The sequence below is a fragment of the Panicum virgatum genome, chromosome 5N (assembly GCF_016808335.1).
Source record: "Panicum virgatum strain AP13 chromosome 5N, P.virgatum_v5, whole genome shotgun sequence".
Lineage (NCBI taxonomy): Eukaryota > Viridiplantae > Streptophyta > Magnoliopsida > Poales > Poaceae > Panicum > Panicum virgatum.
This window is the reverse complement of record NC_053149.1, coordinates 41847287-41866056: the sequence shown is the minus strand read 5'-3', so window position 1 is coordinate 41866056 and position 18770 is coordinate 41847287. Positions and strand designations below refer to the sequence as shown.

At 48.0% G+C, this 18770-nt stretch overlaps 2 protein-coding genes and 2 long non-coding RNA genes across 4 annotated transcripts; 3 read left to right on the top strand and 1 right to left on the bottom strand.

Moving 5' to 3' along the window:
- The first annotated feature begins 8149 nt into the window (after nucleotides 1-8149).
- Nucleotides 8150-9531, top strand: LOC120674709. Its single transcript, XR_005675170.1, has 3 exons — nucleotides 8150-8205; nucleotides 8286-8436; nucleotides 9447-9531. It is a non-coding gene; the product is annotated as an uncharacterized LOC120674709 (long non-coding RNA).
- A 619-nt stretch (nucleotides 9532-10150) lies between these two features.
- On the top strand, nucleotides 10151-10444 carry LOC120674708. Its single transcript, XR_005675169.1, has 2 exons — nucleotides 10151-10226; nucleotides 10313-10444. It is a non-coding gene; the product is annotated as an uncharacterized LOC120674708 (long non-coding RNA).
- A 484-nt stretch (nucleotides 10445-10928) lies between these two features.
- On the top strand, nucleotides 10929-11557 carry LOC120674704. The gene is made up of 2 exons (XM_039955848.1): nucleotides 10929-11198; nucleotides 11278-11557. The coding sequence occupies exons 1-2, from the start codon at nucleotides 10965-10967 to the stop codon at nucleotides 11371-11373; spliced, it is 330 nt and encodes a 109-aa protein (XP_039811782.1). The 5' UTR covers nucleotides 10929-10964; the 3' UTR covers nucleotides 11374-11557.
- A 3320-nt stretch (nucleotides 11558-14877) lies between these two features.
- On the bottom strand, nucleotides 14878-17979 carry LOC120674703 (UBP1-associated proteins 1C-like). Its single transcript, XM_039955847.1, has 6 exons — nucleotides 17773-17979; nucleotides 17588-17662; nucleotides 16733-16860; nucleotides 15481-15919; nucleotides 15275-15388; nucleotides 14878-15162 (listed from the first exon to the last, which is right to left on the bottom strand). Exons 1-6 carry the CDS (start codon nucleotides 17857-17859, stop codon nucleotides 15088-15090), a joined length of 918 nt encoding a protein of 305 aa, XP_039811781.1. The 5' UTR covers nucleotides 17860-17979; the 3' UTR covers nucleotides 14878-15087.
- Nucleotides 17980-18770: the final 791 nt, after the last annotated feature.

Below are 18770 nucleotides of genomic sequence, written 5' to 3'. Positions count from 1 at the left end.
AACTCATCCTTTCCGTTTCCCTTTCCTGGTACCCGGCACCGGCGTCCCCGCATTATCGGCAGAGAGCACGACGATCTCGTTCAAAGTTGAGACGCTTGGCCGGAAAGGAATCTCTGCCTGGATGCGCCCGCAGAGTCATATTCCTCCTGAAAACTCTACACGTCGCCCGCTCAAAAGAAAAAAAAAATGGTACAAAACTCCTTAATCTGTTGCCATTGACAGAGACGCTCGAGTACTTGTATTTCCTGGCGAATGGTTATTGTCTGTGATGCTTAGTATTAGTTACAACACTTAATATCTGGCATCAAAACAGGAGCACAAGTACTTGCAGCGAGCTCTGCTGATCATGTTGCAGCTGGATACTACTTGGATCCCAGGTCCAAAAGGTACCTGGCCGATTCTGAAGTCAGAACAAAGCAACGGCGCGCGGCAGAATGCAGGAAGGGTAAAAAGCTGCGATTTGTTTGGAATACCAGACAGAAAGCAAGGAGGTATGGTCGCTTCCAAAGCAGATATAGATACCTTGGAAATGGAATCAGGTCGTATCAGGCACTCTACAGTATACTCGCTGCCTACACGCACCCTTGATTTGCAGGACTTGATCAGCAACCACAGATTAGAGCAAGGAACAAATAAATACAGCACAGTGCGGGAATAGCATCCATCCTTGGAATTACGTGCTCCATAACGGAGTCCCCGATGATATATTTTCAGGTCGATGGCGATGGTCGATGGGACGACGACGACGACGGAGGAGGAGCAGGGCAGGGGGGTCCGTGGGCGGTGGCCGATTCCGATGGTCCATATGCGCGGCGAGACCCCATCGATCGATGGCGCGGCCGCAACCACAATACCGCAGCCGCAGCCCTTGACATGATATGCACTTTGCTGTGCCTGTCGGATTCAACATTCAAGGGGCTCCATCACCGTCCGTTGATCCGAGAGGACCATGGAAGGGAGGAGGCTTTCAGTGCAAATGATTGCCCGGGGGCTACACTACACTCTCAGTCCCAGGGGGTACAGGTGCGTGACACTTGGCAGGTGGTTTAGTAAAAGCAGACATATAAATGTGATTTATATACTGGTATTCCAGGTCTAGTGCCAAAAGGCAGATGATCGGGCAGAGCTCGGCGGCAGTGCATTCAGGGAAAAGAAAAAACATGTGATTTATATACTATGCAGTGCTTGTAGGGAGAGAAATCGTCGTCCCGTCTCTTCTGCGTTGGCGAGCAGCCGAGAGAGATGGGATGGAGGACGACAGGGGTGTGTGGGCGGTGGCGTGGTGTGGGAGCCTGCCGGGACCCTGGGTGGCGGGTGCTGTCAGGGATCGGCGAGAGAGACCGACCGATGGATGGCGCCGCGGCAACCGCAGCTCTTATCTCTGACGGTTGAACTCGGTTGAACTCTTATCTTTCATTGCCTTCGACACTTGATCATAGTATTTTTCACAGTTACGGAAGAGAGTGCGGCCACTGTGCCCCTTTTCACCTTTTAGTATGTTGCAAAAAGAGAAAAAAAAACAGGGATGGCCGCGTCACTACCACCCGACGTTTGCCGAGTGCTGAAGGCTTTGCCGAGTGCAAGATATCGAGCACTCGGCAAAGTTACAATTTGCCGAGTGCCTACCAAAAAGCACTCGGCAAAAAGTCGCACTCGGCAAAGATTGGCTTTACCGAGTGCCACACGGGCAGCACTCGGCACACAGCCTCACGTGTGCGCCACACACGCCCGCCGCGTCCGTTACCCGTCACGGCCGTTATTGTTTGCCGAGTGCCCGCAAGGGGACACTCGGCAAACACCTCTTTGCCGAGTGCCTCGCAGCGGGCACTCGGCAAAGACTATCACGTGCGCCGCACGCGACCGTTACCCCGTTGCCACCCCGTTGCCACGAACGTTAAACCGTTGCGAAGTCCGTTACCGTTATCGTTTGCCGAGTGCCAGGTTGGGGCACTCGGCAAAGATTTGTTAATGCCGAGTGCAATTATCGTGGCACTCGGCATTCAAACTCTTTGCCGAGTGTGCTCTTTAGCTCTCGGCGAAATAACAAAAACAAAATTCTCCAACACAGTCCAAACTTTTTTCTTTGCTACTATACTATACAAAACACTGTATATTAGAATTTGGTACATTTTTTTTGTTATGTTTACTATATTTAGTTAATTTATTTGATTAAAAGGATATTTTGGGGATAATACAATTTTGAACTGCAAAATATAGTATAAATGAACTATAATGAATGGAAAAATGATTTTTATGTTATTTAGTCTAATTTGAGACATTTTCAAACAATTGAATGGGAAAGTTGAACATCTTGATCCTGAAACGGGACAAAGTGCGCTATGGACAAATTAGTTTTTAATTTATAAAATTCAAAAGTAATCAGAAAATCTTGAAATCTGTCATGACATCATGGCTTTATACAGGGAATCTATGGTAAAAATTTGAAATGGTTTTGGAAAAGTTGTCAAGTATGTAGTTTACGAAACGAGGCATCTCCGAAGAAGTTTTAGAGAACTCAAAATGATTCTTTGAGATTTTGAGTCAGAGTGATGTTCGACTTGGAGTTTTACTTGCAATTTTTTTTGTAGTCATAAGATATGAAGAATTGTGTAATGTTAATTTTGGGCGATTTTTTGAATTCTTTTGACAATTTTTAATTTTTTTTTCTGAACTAGAGTATTTAAATTGAATTTGAACTAAAAGTGCATGAAATAATGACATTTTTTTGTTGTAGCATGCTAATTTTTTTGTATATGCAATAGACTGCATAAATTAGTTCATGTGAAATTTCGGTTATTTTTCGAATTTGTTTTGTAATTTTTATTTTTTTTTGAAATGTAAAGAATTAGTTCATATAAATTGAAATATAGCTAATAATAGTGATTGAAATAATGGAAAAAAAATTTGGTAAAGCATGAGTAAGAATTGTTGTGTGAAATTGGCAATGAAATTTTCTATTATTTGAAGAAATTTGTAAAATTTTAAATTATATTCAAATAAATTTCTGAAAACAAATTCAGAAAGGCCACTTTGCCGAGTGTCCAGTCAGGGCACTCGGCAAAAGGTTAGTATGCCGAGTGTCCTGTCAGGGCACTCGGCAAAAGCTGACTTTACCGAGTGCCCAGATCTGGCACTCGGCGAACTTCCTCTTTGCCGAGTGCCAGATCGGGGCACTCGACAAAGTCAGCGACACTTAGTGTTGCGCGGCACCAACGTGCGCACCCACACACACAACACATGCACGGCCGCCGCACCCCGCCCCCCCACCCCCGCCGCCGCACCCGCGCCGCCTCCCCGCGCCCGCCCCGGAGGCCGCGCCCGCCCTCCCGACGACGCCGCGTCCACGTCCCCACCCCGGAAGCCGTGCGGGCTCCCAACGTCGATGACCGGCCGTCCCCGGACGCCGGCTCCCACCCCGGCAGCGGCGTCCCCGGGGCCCGGCTCGTCCCCAGCGCGCGCGGCCGGCTGGACCCCGCCCCCGACGCCGTCTACCGTGGCCCCTGGCGCTGCCTCCGCACCTCGGGCGCTGCCCGCGCCGCCTCCCCGCCCCCGGAGGCCGCGCCCGCGGCCCGGCTCACGGCTCCCGACGCCTAAAACGGAGCTAGAACGTGAAAACTACGCTTAAAACAAGATCCAGGGCTTAACTGTAAGAAAAACAGAGTTTCTAGGGGTTTTCTGCAAAAACCAGGGACCTATACTAATTAATGGTTAGATACAGGGGCTAACGCGCAAAAACTGCAGCTCTGGACTGCGGGTTCTATTTCTAAAGAGCTCAGGGCCTAAACGCTAAAAACAGGGTCAAACTGGAAATACTTTTGAAAGTGTATGGACCGCGGGTTGATTTCTGAAAAGGTCAGGGTCTCTTTAGCAAAACAGCCAGGCCGAAGGGGTATGGGTGATACTCGGCCGTTGGATCGCGATCGCGTGGCTCGGGTTTGATGGGATCTCGATCTAATCTGGACCGCTGGTCCGAGATCGGGCGGCCAGGGGAGAAAGGGCGCGCGGGGCGGCGGTGCTCAGTCGCCGGTGAGTCATCCCGTGGCGGTGCTTCGCCGGCGACGGCCGATCTCGGCCATACGGGCTCTATTCTAGGCCGGGTCTGGCCGGGGAGGTAGCCCGCGGCATGCGTAATCCACTGGGGTGGTTCACGTGGTGCTGCCGGGTGTGGAGCACAGTGCGCGGCGGTGGGGGCGGCTCGGCACAACAGAGCTCGCCGGCGTGCGTGCTGGCGTGCGGTGCTGGGCAGAGGAACTGGGGCACAGGGCCTAGTGCGCGTGCGCAAAGCCAAAAACAAACTCAGGCAAGGTCCGTGCGTGGCTGTGCTGTTTTGCGGAGGGCTCGCCATGGAGAGTCTACGGTGCGGCGGCAGCGGAACACCGGCGTGCCGGTGTTCTGGAACCTAGGGCGCGCGATAGGGCCTTCAAGCTAGCGCAAAAGGTAGAGGGGGCCAAGGGGTTGCTCACCGAAGGTCGGAATCGGGCGGAGATGCGGCGCAGGACGGTCGGCGTCGAGGTCCGGCGGCGGCGATGGGGCAGTGTTCGCGGAGGAGGGCGTTGCAGGTCTTCTCCGTGCTCCTGGAATCACCGGGTTGGTGAGTGGTGGCGCTATGAAGGTGGTCCAGGGGTCAGTGAAGCACAGGAGTCGCCGGCGGCGAGAAATTTCCCGAATCCGATCTCACCTGCGACGGCAGGGTCTGGGAGAAATCCGGTGCGGGCGTGGCTGGACTCGGGGAACACGCGCTCGGTGAGACTCCGGGCGTCAAGGCGGTGCTGCTGCGCGGTTTGGCCGGGGCTCCAGTGCGGCGGAGCGGCGTGGCCGCGGTGGCGTGGAGTTTCTACACGGCGGAGCTAGGCAGGGGCGGTGGGATTTCGGGCGGCAGCTGTGGTGTGGCGTCGTGGCTCGCAGGAGAGGGTCCGGGGATCTTGGGCGGCCGTGCCAGGCGCTGGCGTAGCGCGGAGAACACGGGCGTGATTGCTCGCGGGGGAAGCAGATCGCGCCCAACGACCTAGCGTGATCCGAGCTCGGGAGATGCTTCTAGAAGGGGTGCGCAGGCTGGCGAGCGGGCCACGGTCTCGGGGCGGGTCCACGGTGCAGAGGAGGGCGAGCGGGTCTCGGGCTTGGCGAAGCAGAGGCGCGGCCGGGCATCACGGCAAGGAAGACGGGTCTTACCTATGGGCCTTGGCGGTCAGTGGCACAGGGGCGCGGATGAGCGAGCGTGCTGCGGGCTGGCTTGCGCCGCCAGGTGGGGTCGGCGTGGCAGCGGCTCTGGGCGACGGTAAGCGCGGGGGCACGTGAGGGAAGCTGGACCTCGGCGGGATCGGGCCGGTGCGGGGGACGCGGGAAAAAGAGAGAGAGAGGTGGAGCGGGCCGTGGTGTTGGGTTGGGCTGGTTTGGGTGCTGGGTTTTCCTTTCTCTTTTCTATTCCCTTTCCTCTTTTCTATTCTATTTCCAAACAACTCAAATATATTTGAATTCAAATGAATTTGAATTCAAACTCCTATGCAATCAAGCAAAATAAAACCATGCACCAGCATGAATGCAACAACAAGATTAAACCTAGAAAAATTTTAATTACTTGTGAGAGAGAATTAATTTTAATGCAAGTCTAAGCATATAAAACCTTAGAAAATTAAATAAAGCCAATTAAATTTATTATTAAATGCGGAAATTTAAATTAGGGTGTTACAGATGTACACGGGCCGTCCAAGTCAGGCTACCATGACCGATGAATGGATTCGAAAGACCAATGATTTTTTGGAAGCCGCGTGGAGTCAAGCTGAAGGATCGAGTTTCTTGTGGTGTCCGTGCAACAGATGTGGAAATAAGAAACGGAAAACGAAGAAGGTTATGGGCCAACATCTTTGCAAGTATGGATTTACGCCGGACTATACCCGGTGGATCTTTCATGGTGAAGGCCACCGTATGAGGGACGAGGTCGTGAGGCAACGCATCGATGATTGTGATGCTGATGGTGGGGTTGGAGACATGTTACATGACTATCATGAAGCACATTTCGGTGAAGGACCGCAGGAGGAGGAGCCAGAGGCATCCGCAAAGGCGTATTTCGAGATGTTGGAGGCTGCACAGAAACCACTTCACGGTCATACAAAAGTTTCTCAGCTGGACGGCATCGGACGGCTAATGGCTTTGAAGTCTCAGTTTAGCCTGAGCCGAGACGCCTTCGACAGTCTGTCGACCGTGTTTGGAAGCATGCTTCCAGAAAATCACATTCTGCCAAAGTCAATGTATCAGGCACAGAAAATTCTCGGTGCACTTAAGATGCCATATGAGCAGATACATTCTTGTCCAAATGGGTGTATCTTATTTAGGAAGGAGCATGAGAAAGATGCTTACTGTCCAAAATGTAAAGCCTCTGGGTTCCTCGAAGTGGACTCTGGTGATGGTCAGCCTAAGAAGTAGCTCACGATTCCCGTGAAAATCCTACGCTACCTTCCTTTCATTCCGAGGATCCAACGACTATTCATGACCGAGGAATCCGCGCAACAGATGACCTAGCACAAGAATGGTGTTCGATACAACCCTGACAAGATGGTGCATCCATCCGAGGTGAGTCATGGAAGAATTTTGATAGGATTCATCGTGACAAGGCTAATGAAGCTCGTAATGTACGTATTGCACTTGCAACAGATGGGTTCAATCCTTATGGGATGGTGGCCGCCTCGTACTTATGCTGGCCTGTGTTTGTTATCCCTCTGAATCTCCCTCCAGGGGTCCTATTTCAACGACAGCCCATATTCGTGTCGTTGATTATTCCAGAGCACCTGGGGAATAAAATGAGTGTTTACATGGAGCCTCTGATTGATGATTTGGTCAAGGCATGGGACGAAGGGGTGTGGACCTATGACCGAGCAACAAAGACAAATTTTAGAATGTATGTTTGGTACCAATTCTCCCTGCATGACTTACCCGTGTATGGCATATTCTGCGGCTGGTGTACTCACGGGAAGTTCCCATATCCAACATGCAAGGCAGCTCTGCAGTTCATCTGGTTGAGGAAGGGGGTAAGTATTCGTCGTTTGACAAACATCGACAATTCCTCCCCGCTGACCATCCTTTTAGACAAGACATTAGGAGCTTCACGAAAGGTGTAAAAGTTACAGAAATTGCACCGCCGATCATGACGGGTGCTGCGATTCATGCTCAGATAGACGCTCTCCGAGTCAACGATGGCGGTGCTTTTGTTGGGTACGGTGAGGAACATGCTTGGACTCAGAAGTCTGGGCTGTGGAGGCTCCCTTATATTGATGATATTCTGCTTCCACACAACATTGATGTGATGCATACTGAAAAGAATTGGGGGGAGGTACTTTTTGGAACAGTCATGGACATTTCTGATAAGACGAAGGACAACATAAAGGCAAGAGTGGATCTGACAAAGTTGTGTGATAGACCAAGATACGAAATGAGGACTCCTGGACCCGGGAGGAAATGGAAGAAGACACAGGCCGACTTCGTCCTCACGAGGGCCCAGAAGAAAGAAGCACTAGAGTGGATCCAAAAGTTACAATTTCCCGATGGATATGTAGCGAATCTTAGGAGGGGTGTGAACTTGACTACTATGCGAATCAACGGGCTAAAGAGTCTTGACTACCATATATGGATTGAGCGGCTTCTTCCGATGATGGTTCGAGGCTACTTACCTGATAATGTATGGCTCGTGCTAGCAGAGTTAATCAATTTTTTCTGTCAGCTTTGTGCTAAGGAGTTATCTCGGGCTGTTATTGCGAACATGGAAAAAATGGCTCCCGTGTTGCTCTGTAAGTTGGAGAAGATCTTTCCACCAGCCTTCTTCAATCCAATGCAGCATTTGGTTCTGCATCTGCCTTATGAGGCAAGAATGGGAGGGCCTGTGTAGTTTCGTTGGTGCTATCTAGTTGAGCGATGCCAGAAGGTTCTTCGAACGAAATGTAAGAATAAATGCAAAATTGAGGCTTCGATTGCTGAGGCATATATTTTGGAGGAGGTGTCAAACTTCACGACTAAATACTATGGTGAGAAGCTTCCCAGTGTGCATAATCCACCTCCTCGTTACAATGCTGGCGATAATGAATCGAGTCTCAGCATTTTCCGAGTGCAACTTGGAAGTGCAAGTGATGCGAGGTATAAGACCCTGAACCATGATGAGTGGCGCCGTATCATTCTTTATTTGTTGACCAACCTTTCTGAGGTGGAGCCGTACATAGGGTAAGTTCTCATTTAACGTGTTCACGATGTTCCACGATTCAGCATCTCATTTAACATCTTCTTGTGTTTGCACTAAGCAGCATCCAACCCCTTGATCATATTTCACACAGGCAATTTCTTCGTCAATTCTGGCGTCGCTCAAGGTCTCCGACCCAGAACGAATCGGAGTCTCTTCTTAAAAATGGCGCCGGAAATTCTCAGCCTGATTTCATTTATTGGTTGCAACAAAAGGTAAACTCCGATTCACAGGATCTTTGCTTTAGCTATAGGTTCAAGTCATTTAACGTTTCGAACAATATGACGAACTTTGTCCCTTTCGCTTTCAGGGGCATACCGATTCGTCCATGAGTGCCGAGTTGAGACAAGTGGCTGATGGATTTATCTATAGGGTTAAGTCATTTAATGTTTATGACATGAATGGATATCGCTTTCACACAACAGGATACGAGCAAAGTTGGCCCAATCGAAAAACCACTAATACTGGAGTCTTTACGCCAGGCCAAGATGGGGTCGAGTATTATGGAAGATTTGAAGAAATATACGAACTCAAGTTTCAAGGTTCCGTACCACTGACTCCCGTTATTTTCGAATACCATTGATTTGATCCTACATTAACCAGGCGGACCCCAAATGTTGGCCTAGTCAAAATTCGTCAGGATTCAAAGTTACCAGGCGACGATGTCTACATTGTGGCTCAACAGGCCACACAAGTTTATTATCTCTCATATCTGTGCCAAACCGACAAACATCTTCAGGGTTTGGATGTTGTGTATAAGGTATCGCCACACGGCAAACTTCCTGTCCCAAACAATGAAGACTACAACAATGGCAGAGAGTTCTTTCAAGAAGAAGGACTAGAAGGGAGTTTCGAGATAGACTTAAGTGACGTGATGGGAATGGAAGTGGACAATGAAAGGATTGCTGACGAGGAAGTTGGAGACGAGGTTGAAAATGCTCATGACTTAGAATTACTCGATCGGCTGCATTTGGGCAGAGACAGTGAAGATGACATTCCTCCTTCGAATAATGCTGATTACGTCGAGGAGCCTAATAGTGATGATGAGATTATGAACCAGCTAATCCCGATCATGATGACTATTTCTAGTACATGTATGAACTGAATTGTTTAATTCTATGAACTGATTTTGCATATTTGTAGATATATTTATTGTTTATTTTGCATAATTTGTTGAGTACATATTGTTCATTTTTGCTGATTTGTTTACAATTATTCATTGCAGGTTATTGATTCGAAATGCCAGGCGGGGGCAAAATTGGTTTCCTGAGCGCCTTGTACAGGAGTAGTGGTGGAGAGCAAGAGGCTCCTGAGGGGTCTAGTGCAGCAGGGGGGTCCAATGGCTCAGAGGGGTCCAGGAGGCGTTGGGGACGAGGGCCAGGGAGAACGAGAGGAGGTAAGACAGGTGGTGGAGGCCAGGGGAGGATGAGAAGGAGCAGGAGGGAGATGACACCTCCAGATTTGATGGCGGCGGCGGTGGCGGAGGAGGAGGAGGAGGAGGAGGAGGAGGACGAGGAGGAGGAGCAGGAGCAGGAGGAGCAGGAGCGGGAGCAGGAGGAGCCGAGACAGGAGGAGAAGGACCAGGAGGAGGAGGCAGCAGGAGATACGAGGGCGGTGTGGTTGCGAGGACCGTCGCAACTGCCGTAGCGGCCGATACCTCTTGCGAGACGCCCGATGATTCGACCGGTACCGGACAGGTAATACTTTATGTTATGCACAATGGCATTTATTTTTCAATTCATATGTTCAAAATGACAAGACACTAATATTTTATGTTATACACTTTTACAGGTATTGGATGCGCGTGCAGGCGGGTGCCCACAAAAGGAAGCCCAACGGCATCCTGAGAACCCTATGCAGGGAGCTCTTCCCTGGGCTGGTGTTGCATGCCGGGATCCTGGAGGCGGCATACACGTGGGACCACTACAACGCTGTCCCAGATGCAGAAGATCGGGAAGGGAGGTCCTTCGGCAACAAGGCGAGACAGGTGGTGGGAGAATTCTGGGTAAGTCGTCGCACTATATTGGTGAATAGTTACCATATATTTGAAACTCTTTGAATATTGACTGCAATTATCGAGTCTATATGCAGGATTTCTACAGGTGCGAGCCAGGATATGAGGCCATAGCGGCTCAGGTGGCTGACACAGCATGTCGCAAACTAGTGAAGGACATGCACTACGAGGCGCGTGTTCAGGCCGTAATTACCTACTGCGCCGATGTGGAAAAAAGAAAAGTTGGCAAGGACGTAGCAAGAAATATGTTCCTCACGCGGGAACAATACTTGAGGGTAAATGACGAAATCACTACTCATTTATTTTGAATTTCATTTTCGGAAATGTCATCCACTTTGCATCCATTGCGTGCTGGGAAATGATGGTGGACAGGTGGCTTAGCGAGGAGTGGATTCAGCGGCACAACTTATGCCGGGAGCGCCGCTTGTTGATGCAAGGTGCGCCACACCATCAAGGCAGCCGATGCCTTCTCGAGTACAGGGATGTTTGGGTAAGTCATTACACTTTTTGGTACTTTCAAACTCTAAATTCTGCATTCTCACTAATCATTGTATTCTTTCGCTTTGCTTGCAGTCGGAGTCACATGAAGACCAGGAATGCAACGATTTCCAGGCATACTGTATGGCGCACAAAGGCAGGGCGACATCCGACGTCTCCTACAACCCGACGGATCCACCCGAGGCATACAGCAACCCGAGCGTCCACACGCGCATCACTGAGTACACGGAGATGGGAAAGGCGCTCCATGGGAACACATGGGATCCGGCCACCCAGCCCCTTTCTGGAGAAGCCATCATGAGGGCAGGAGGAGGGAAGAAGCACGGCCGTTACTGGATCGCCAACAACCTTGTCGACACAGCCAGTACGCCGACTCTCTCCCAGCTTCGGGCAAGGACCACCGACTCGACCCCGCCAATACGCCCACGGCCTGAGACTTCAGTGGCCAGCGTGCGTGCAATCCAGGTTATTTCTCTTCCATTTATCGTTCGTTGCTTTTAGTTATCTTTTGTTCGCATTGTAACATTTGGGTGAAATCTTATAGGCCCGGATGGACGAAGAGACGAAGAGGCGGGAGGAGATCGATGCGAGGCTGGAGGAGGAGCGGACGCTAAGGCAGGAGCAAGAGCGCATGTGGTAGGAAGAGCGGATGCAGGAGCGGTAGAGGATGGAGCAGGCGCTTCTTGCTGAGCGAGAGGCCGCGCAACAACAGATGCAGACCATGTTCTCATACCTCCAAGGCCTTGGCGCGACAATCAACTATCAACTACCGCCAACGATGCCCTGGCCTCCACCACCGCTGCCACCGCTAGGCCTTCCTTCTATCTTTCCTCCATATGACGCTACAGGCACTCATGTGAGTATGATATATAGATTTACTTTGCTTGCACATACATATTCAAATTTTGAGATACTTTATGTCAATATATCATGTGCTATATCTGAAAGAACATCTAGACTCACTTAGTGGTTGGTTGATTAATGACATATGCTTTAATAAGAATGATTAGAAGGTATCACAGATGATATATACATGATCTAAGTCAAGGATATGAAAGTTGAAAAATGGCTATTCATTTAATATTTTATCTTTTCAAATTGAGTCTAGAAATGTCATACTATCAAGAGGGACATGAACTCTCACAATGTTCTCAAGATGTAATCCTATGTCCATTTTTTTTGCAGAATCAATCGATTGGAGGGTCAAATGAGCCTCCGGACGAGAATTCACCGGCACCGGCAGCGTCGCAGTGGCCACATAGCTGATTTAGAGTTGGTCATGGTATTTGTTTTACAGACTTGTGCTTGCTGGACTAGACTTGTTTAATTTGTTGGACTTGTGCTTGTTGAACGTTAAAATTATGGCATCGATGTTGGACTTGTGCTATTTGTGATATTCGTGCGATGTAGCGTGAGATATTTGTGTTATTATGTGATATTTGTGATGGACATGCCTTATATATGCTGTATTAAATGTCTGGAATGTATATATGCTGTATTTGTGATGATGAATGTGGTTATTACACAATAAATAGAATAAATAAAAAAACAGCAAGCTTTGCCGAGTGTTTTTACCCAGACACTCGGCAAAGCAACTATTTTTCTATTTACTGGAAAAAGAGTTCGCCGAGTGCATTTACTTAGGCACTCGGCGAAGATGGAAACTTTGCCGAGTGCCAGACGCGTGGCACTCAGCAAAGAGCCAAACTTCGCCGAGTGCCAGTGTGGCAGCACTCGGCAAAGCTCGAAACTTTGCCGAGTGCTACCAGCTTGGCACACGGCGAAGTTTGAATCTTTGCCGAGTGCCACGTGTCTGGCACTCGGCAAAGTTTTCGACCCCGTCCCGTTCGGCCGTCCCGTTCGCCCGTTCCGTTCGTCAGTTTGCCTGTTCGTCCGTCCTATTTCAACTTTTTTTGCCGAGTACGGCTTGGCACACGGCAAAGATTTGCCGAGTGCCCGAGAAAAGGCACTTGGCAAAGTCGGCTTCGCCGGTAGAAGAAAAGCCGTGCGCACTTCACCGAGTGCTACACTCGGCAAAGAAGTTGCCGAATTGTCTGTGACACTCGGCAAAGTACGCGACTCCGGTAGCGCGTGGACGCGGGAGCCAGCCAGGACCGGTGGTTGGTTGGGAGAGGGGCTGGGCTGGCGTGCGCTTTCCATGAGGCTTTTCAGCACAGATGATTGGTCCAGGTCTCCAGGGCCCGGTGTGTAATCAAATGCTACTAGTACGACCACACAACAACGCCTGACAGGTACTCGTAAGTAATCTCTGCAGACATATATACTACTACTAGCATGCGACATTCTCCACCCTGTCCCTAGTATAGTACATTGCGTGCTACTGTGTATGCGAACGCTGCAGTTTTTAGCTTCCTTGCAAGTCAAGCAGGCACATGATGCGTTTCTGCTGCGTGTCTAACCAGCGATTTGTGTATGTGTATCGAGCTTGCATTGACCGGCCGGGCCGGCACTGAGCAATCTGGGACTAGGAGGGTGCCCACGTACATGGAGCCGAGCTGCGGTCGGTGGGGGGTATTTTACGGCGACGGCGGCGGCGAAGGACTTGCCGGTGAGCCCGCGTCGGTTGGCCACGCGCCCCAGCAGGCAGGCCCCGGCCTCGGCGCCTCCCCTTCCCTGCGCGGTTGCGCCGCGTCCCGCTGACCCCTCCTCCAGTGCTGCTTGAGAGAGACATCATCACCTTCCAGAAAGATGTGATTTCCGTCCGAAATGTATGATGTTGTCACGGCGCGTTGGTTCCTCGTAAAGTTCGAAGCCATAGCGGTGGGTCCAGTTTTGCATTGCTTGCTTCCAAACAAACTTTAAATGTACGTCGAGTAAACAAAAGAGGTGAAGTTAGCATGGAGTACGTAACGTAATGGTGTTTCGGATTTGCCAGGGCCCTGCTTCTAGCTTCCGCTCGCTGGGCCAAAGCGGCGGCTATCGATTCCAGTCAGGCAGAGTGTTCGACTGGGATAAGGTCCAGGGCGCGTTGCGCTGCTGTATGCCTTTGCGACCATGGAATTTTTTATTTTATGAATTTTAAAAAATATATATCCAACTTAAAAATTTGCAGATCTATACCACTACTGTCGAATGAAATGACTATAGCCGGATGAATCGGCAGCAGGTGCACTGTAGCAAACTCAAACTTACCATCGGCTCATCCGATGGAATTTTCCTGGTCTGGACAGCCTAGTTTCAAAAAAAAACATAACTAATATATGAACTCAGATTGAGATAAACTTTCTATAAAAATTGTAGATCTTGACGAGAGCTACAACAATGAAGTTCATTTTTTTCATTAGGTACCATCTTGGTGCTCAAATAATCGATAAAATCTTCAGATCTAAAGTTTAATTTTGGATCTGAAGCTTGTGTGAATTATTTGAGCACCAATATGGTTCTGAATGAAAAAATTTTGAACTACAAGTTGTAGATCTTGTTGAGTTACACGATTTTCATATAAAGTTCATCACCATATGAATTCACATATATTAATTATGATTTTTTTAAGGTGTGTTGTCCAGTGTTCTGACCAAAATTTAAATTTTAGATCAGAAATTTGTATTGATTATTTGATCTCCAAGATTGCCCCGAATGAAAAAGTTCGAACCACAAAGTTTTAGATCTCGTCGAGATCTAATATTTTCATATACAGTTTATATCCATCTAATTTCATATAAATTAATTATGATTTTTTGAAAGTAAGGTGTACAGACTAGGGAAATTCCGGCAGTAAGGTTGCTCGCTATAGCCATTTCATTCTGCGGCAATGGTGTAGATTTGCAAATTTTTGGATTGGATGTATATTTTTGAAATTCGTATTCGTAAAATATAAATTTTAAAAAAAATCGCGAAAATGATCGGAATCACAAAAACAAACCACAGCTCCAGCAGGAGCTTCCTGAATGAGCCAACAAGTTGGCCCTTGGGGCCTGGGAGTTGGCGATGTCCCAAATGCAGGCCCTCTCCGGATGTCAGAAAGCTTGCGAGGTGTTGTTGGAGTATAGGGAGCGGAATTCGTGAGACCGGATGTCGTTTCGTCAGTATTACAAGGTTTCTGTTTACTATTTCCAATCTTGAGTAATTTCGAGATTACAAATATGTTGCCAATCTGACACTCAGATTTGAGCAACGTCATTCCTTCACAGCATGAAGAGTTGCAACTTCATTTAAAAATACCCCCCATGAAAATTCAAATGCCAAGATCCAATAATGCCAGAAAATTCTCCGATTTCATCAACAATCCATGCATTACATTCAATTTAACCAAAACTTGGCTACAAGCCATCAGGAGTAGACGCCAAAGAATCATACGCAACAACAATGCCAAAAATCGACTAACAACCAGTATCTAGGATTCCTCTTCATTCTTCGCCACCAATCTAACATGCTTGCCATCAACAGAAAATCTGGAGCTTGAAGCTATCTGCAAACAAGAAACAGCAAAGCAATATGCATCAGTTAACAAAATATTCTAAATAGGAATCATCAATGGGAGAAAACAAGCAAATTAGCTAGATTTGTTTTGTGGCCATTACTTTATCCATCAAGGTAGCACGGAGCCCCTCCTTGTCTTCAGTCACACCACATTCCTGCAGCTCCTTGACAACTAGCTTTTGTAGCTTCTTAAGCTTCATAACTCCATCTGGGTTCTGAATGAAAACAGCTAAACTATCAACACCAGATAATTTCAAGGATGGGATGACATGAGAGAAAATAAACATTTTTGGTACAGATGACTCACCGTCTTCAGTGCCTTAGTAATAACCTTCTTCCACTTGATCTTTTGTTTATGAACACTTTTACAGTCAGCACCACCTGCAGTGCTCTTTGTTTTGTTTTCTGACTTCCCATCTTTAGATTGTATCACCTCTCCAATGTTCGAACTTGTTAAATGCTGCCTTTTTGTGTTATCTGGCTCCTCTATGGCCATGTCATCCAATCTCTTTCTTTTGCCACCATCCTTTTCTTCATCTCTTTCATGACCACCACTCTTATCACCACCATTTGCTTGAGCAGATTCTATTGTAGGCACAGCCCCAGTTTCCTTGACATCTGCAGTTTGTTCAGCTCCATTTGCTTGCTTCTGGGAAGCATGGAAGGCTTTTGCTTTTGCCCTATGCTTCTTTCCATCAGCATGCAATAAGAGAGTCTGCTTGCTAGTGGCAGTGGTGTTGCATAGGCTGCAATAGAAATTCGCTGTAAGTAAACAAGTTCCTAGATATCCTCCAAAATATCCAAGCGAAGTCCAGAATTATCCAAATCAAAATCTAAACACTTCAGATCCATAAATAGGATGAATACGAGTGAAACGAGAGAGTGCTTCATCTTCAATGTGCTGGCATCAGGGATGAACCAGATGTTGTAAACAACGATGACAAATTTGCTTTCTTAAAATTTTAAGTTGACTGAACAAAAAAATTATTAAACTCAACTTAGCAAGCAATAAATGTTGATGAACGCATTTAAAAATATAACACCTAATTCAAATAAAGCAGTGCCTAATTTATGTAAGAAGTGATGCTTTGCAAATTAAAACAGTAATAGCAAATGATGACCTCAACATAAAACATGTTTACTGTATGAGTGCAAAAAAAAGAGAACACTTGCACTGCGCATGTAAATGATACAATACAGATCATTTTAATGGTTCCAAGCAAGCTTGCCTAGATGGTAAACAAAACAAGCTACAAAAAAACACAATCATAAGTATTTGTGACTTGAAAGATATGTGCAAGCTTTTGGTTACCCGTTTTACCATGTCTAGTTGCCTACATGTATGTAATTACACCCCATGTTAACATTAATTTAAATCACCTAAATGATTCCAAGCAATATTTTATGAATGGTTATATTAGTAAGCATAAAAACATGATAACCAACAGTTCTGGAGCTAGGAATCAAAATGGCTTAAAGCTATCATGGATCAGCACTGTTACTACATATAGCACCAGCAAAGATCATTGCATATATACTATGGGATCACATTGGCAAACCTGCAGAACCAAGGAGGCCGTGTCGACAGCCCAACGTTGACATCAACATCTGCATTTGGCTTTGGTTTATCTGGCTTACCTGGCGCTCCATTGGTTGGCTTGCTCTGTCCCTTGGGACCATACTTCTCCTGAAAACAAGATATGGAAGAAATGAGCACTGGATTGAATAATATAATTTGAAAACATCTTACAATAGCAACAGTAACCAGATGTTATAGTCTAATGTACATTTAAAACTTTACAAAACCCTAAATAGCTACTGAACCCACTAAACCCTGGAGAACACACTCTGAAGACTACAACTTGCACATATAACAATAGCCACAGTAAACGGGCGTGATAGTCTCAATGGAAATTTAAATATTAATAAAAGCCCTAAATCTGGGGAACACACTCTGAAGACTCCTATATATAATCTGTACAAAAGAAATGGCTCAATTAGAAATTGAAGTTCCCAAGCATTCTAACATATCCCTTCACAATTACAAAACACTAATCCTAATCAAATGGCAAATAGCAAAATCATTCTACAGGCAATAACCTCTCTGTATAGCTTAAGGCAACAACAGCAAGAAATGACCCCGAAAATCCCACTCTACCAACCATACTGAACATGTCTAGCACCCCAAAACATAGTTGCTGTCTTGCTGAGCAACCTGGACTAGCCTCACTACAGTAGCAACAAAGGAGTGAAAAAAAAGAGAGCACCCACAATCCAATGCAACACCAATTCATAGGCAAGGATTACACGATAACAACCAATTGCGATGTCAAACACATGTCACTACATTGGAATTGCACAGATCAATAAGAAATTGCACACTACAGCAAGGAGATACTAGCAGAGGAACATACGGCCTCGGAGATGCACTGGGTGTGCCCCTGCACGGTGTCCTGGCTGAAGAACTCGCCGCAATCGATGCATGATAGCTGCCGCCTCGCAAAACAACCAAAGAATCAACCACTTGTAAGCCGCGGCGCCAACGGTCGGTCCAGAAAAGGGACCGGAAGAGGGGAACAGGGGTGGGCGTCGTGCTCACCTTGGAGGCGTAGCAGGAGCGGAAGTGGCCGGCGAGCTTGGGCTTCTTGAGGTTCTCGCCGCAGTCCTCGCACTGGAACCACACCATCGCCGCGCCTCCCCGGAAGCTTCTGGCGGCAGGAGGCACCCCCTCGCGGATGAAGGGTGGTACGGGTCGTCTGCTAGGTAGGGTTTTGACTGGAAGGAGGCGCGGCGAGTAGCAGGCAGGGCGGGACTCGGGCCTTCTGTAAGACGGCCCAACAAGGGTGGGAGACTTGAAATTTCAGAATTTGATCGGGATTGTGAATTCTTTTGTTTCTCATTTTCTTCAACCAGTAGTTATGCATGTACTTAGGCATGAGTTTAAAACTAATTCTATATAAATTTTATGGAGGTATATTGTAACATCCGTAAAAATTCATCCAATTAAATCACTCGCTAAAAATTATTTCAAAATCTTTTCGACGCTGAGCTCAAATCATTCCAAAATCCTTTTCTGTCCGAGATCCTGATTCCCCGAAATCTTTCTCGGCGATCCGCCATCCCGACACAGGAATCAATCACCGCCCCCTCCTTGTTTCACCTTTCTTCGTTCTGCATGCGCGTCGCTTCCTGCCGAAGCTGCTGCGACCGTCGCTGACCGGCCGGACACCGCAGCATGCGCGTGGCCGACCGCTGCCGCGAATCGCGCCGATGTCTCTCTCCTCTTTTTCTTTTTCTTCTCCCCTTTCTCTTTTTCTCCTTTTCTTTTTCTCCTCCTTTCTTCCTTCTCCTTCCTTCCTTCCTTCCTCTCTCTGCTTCCTCACGGCCACGAGCAGCACGCGCAGCACGCTGCGCGCCCCGAGCTCGACGCCGACGCCCCTCTCCCCACCAGGGCCCCCACCACCGCGTCCCATCCCTTGCACCGCCGTACCCGCTTGCCCGCCTCGACGCCCGAGCTCTCGCGTCCGCCAGCGAGCAGAGCCACGCACGCACGCCCTGTTCCCACACGCACCCGGGATGCCCGGCGCGCCGCTCGGC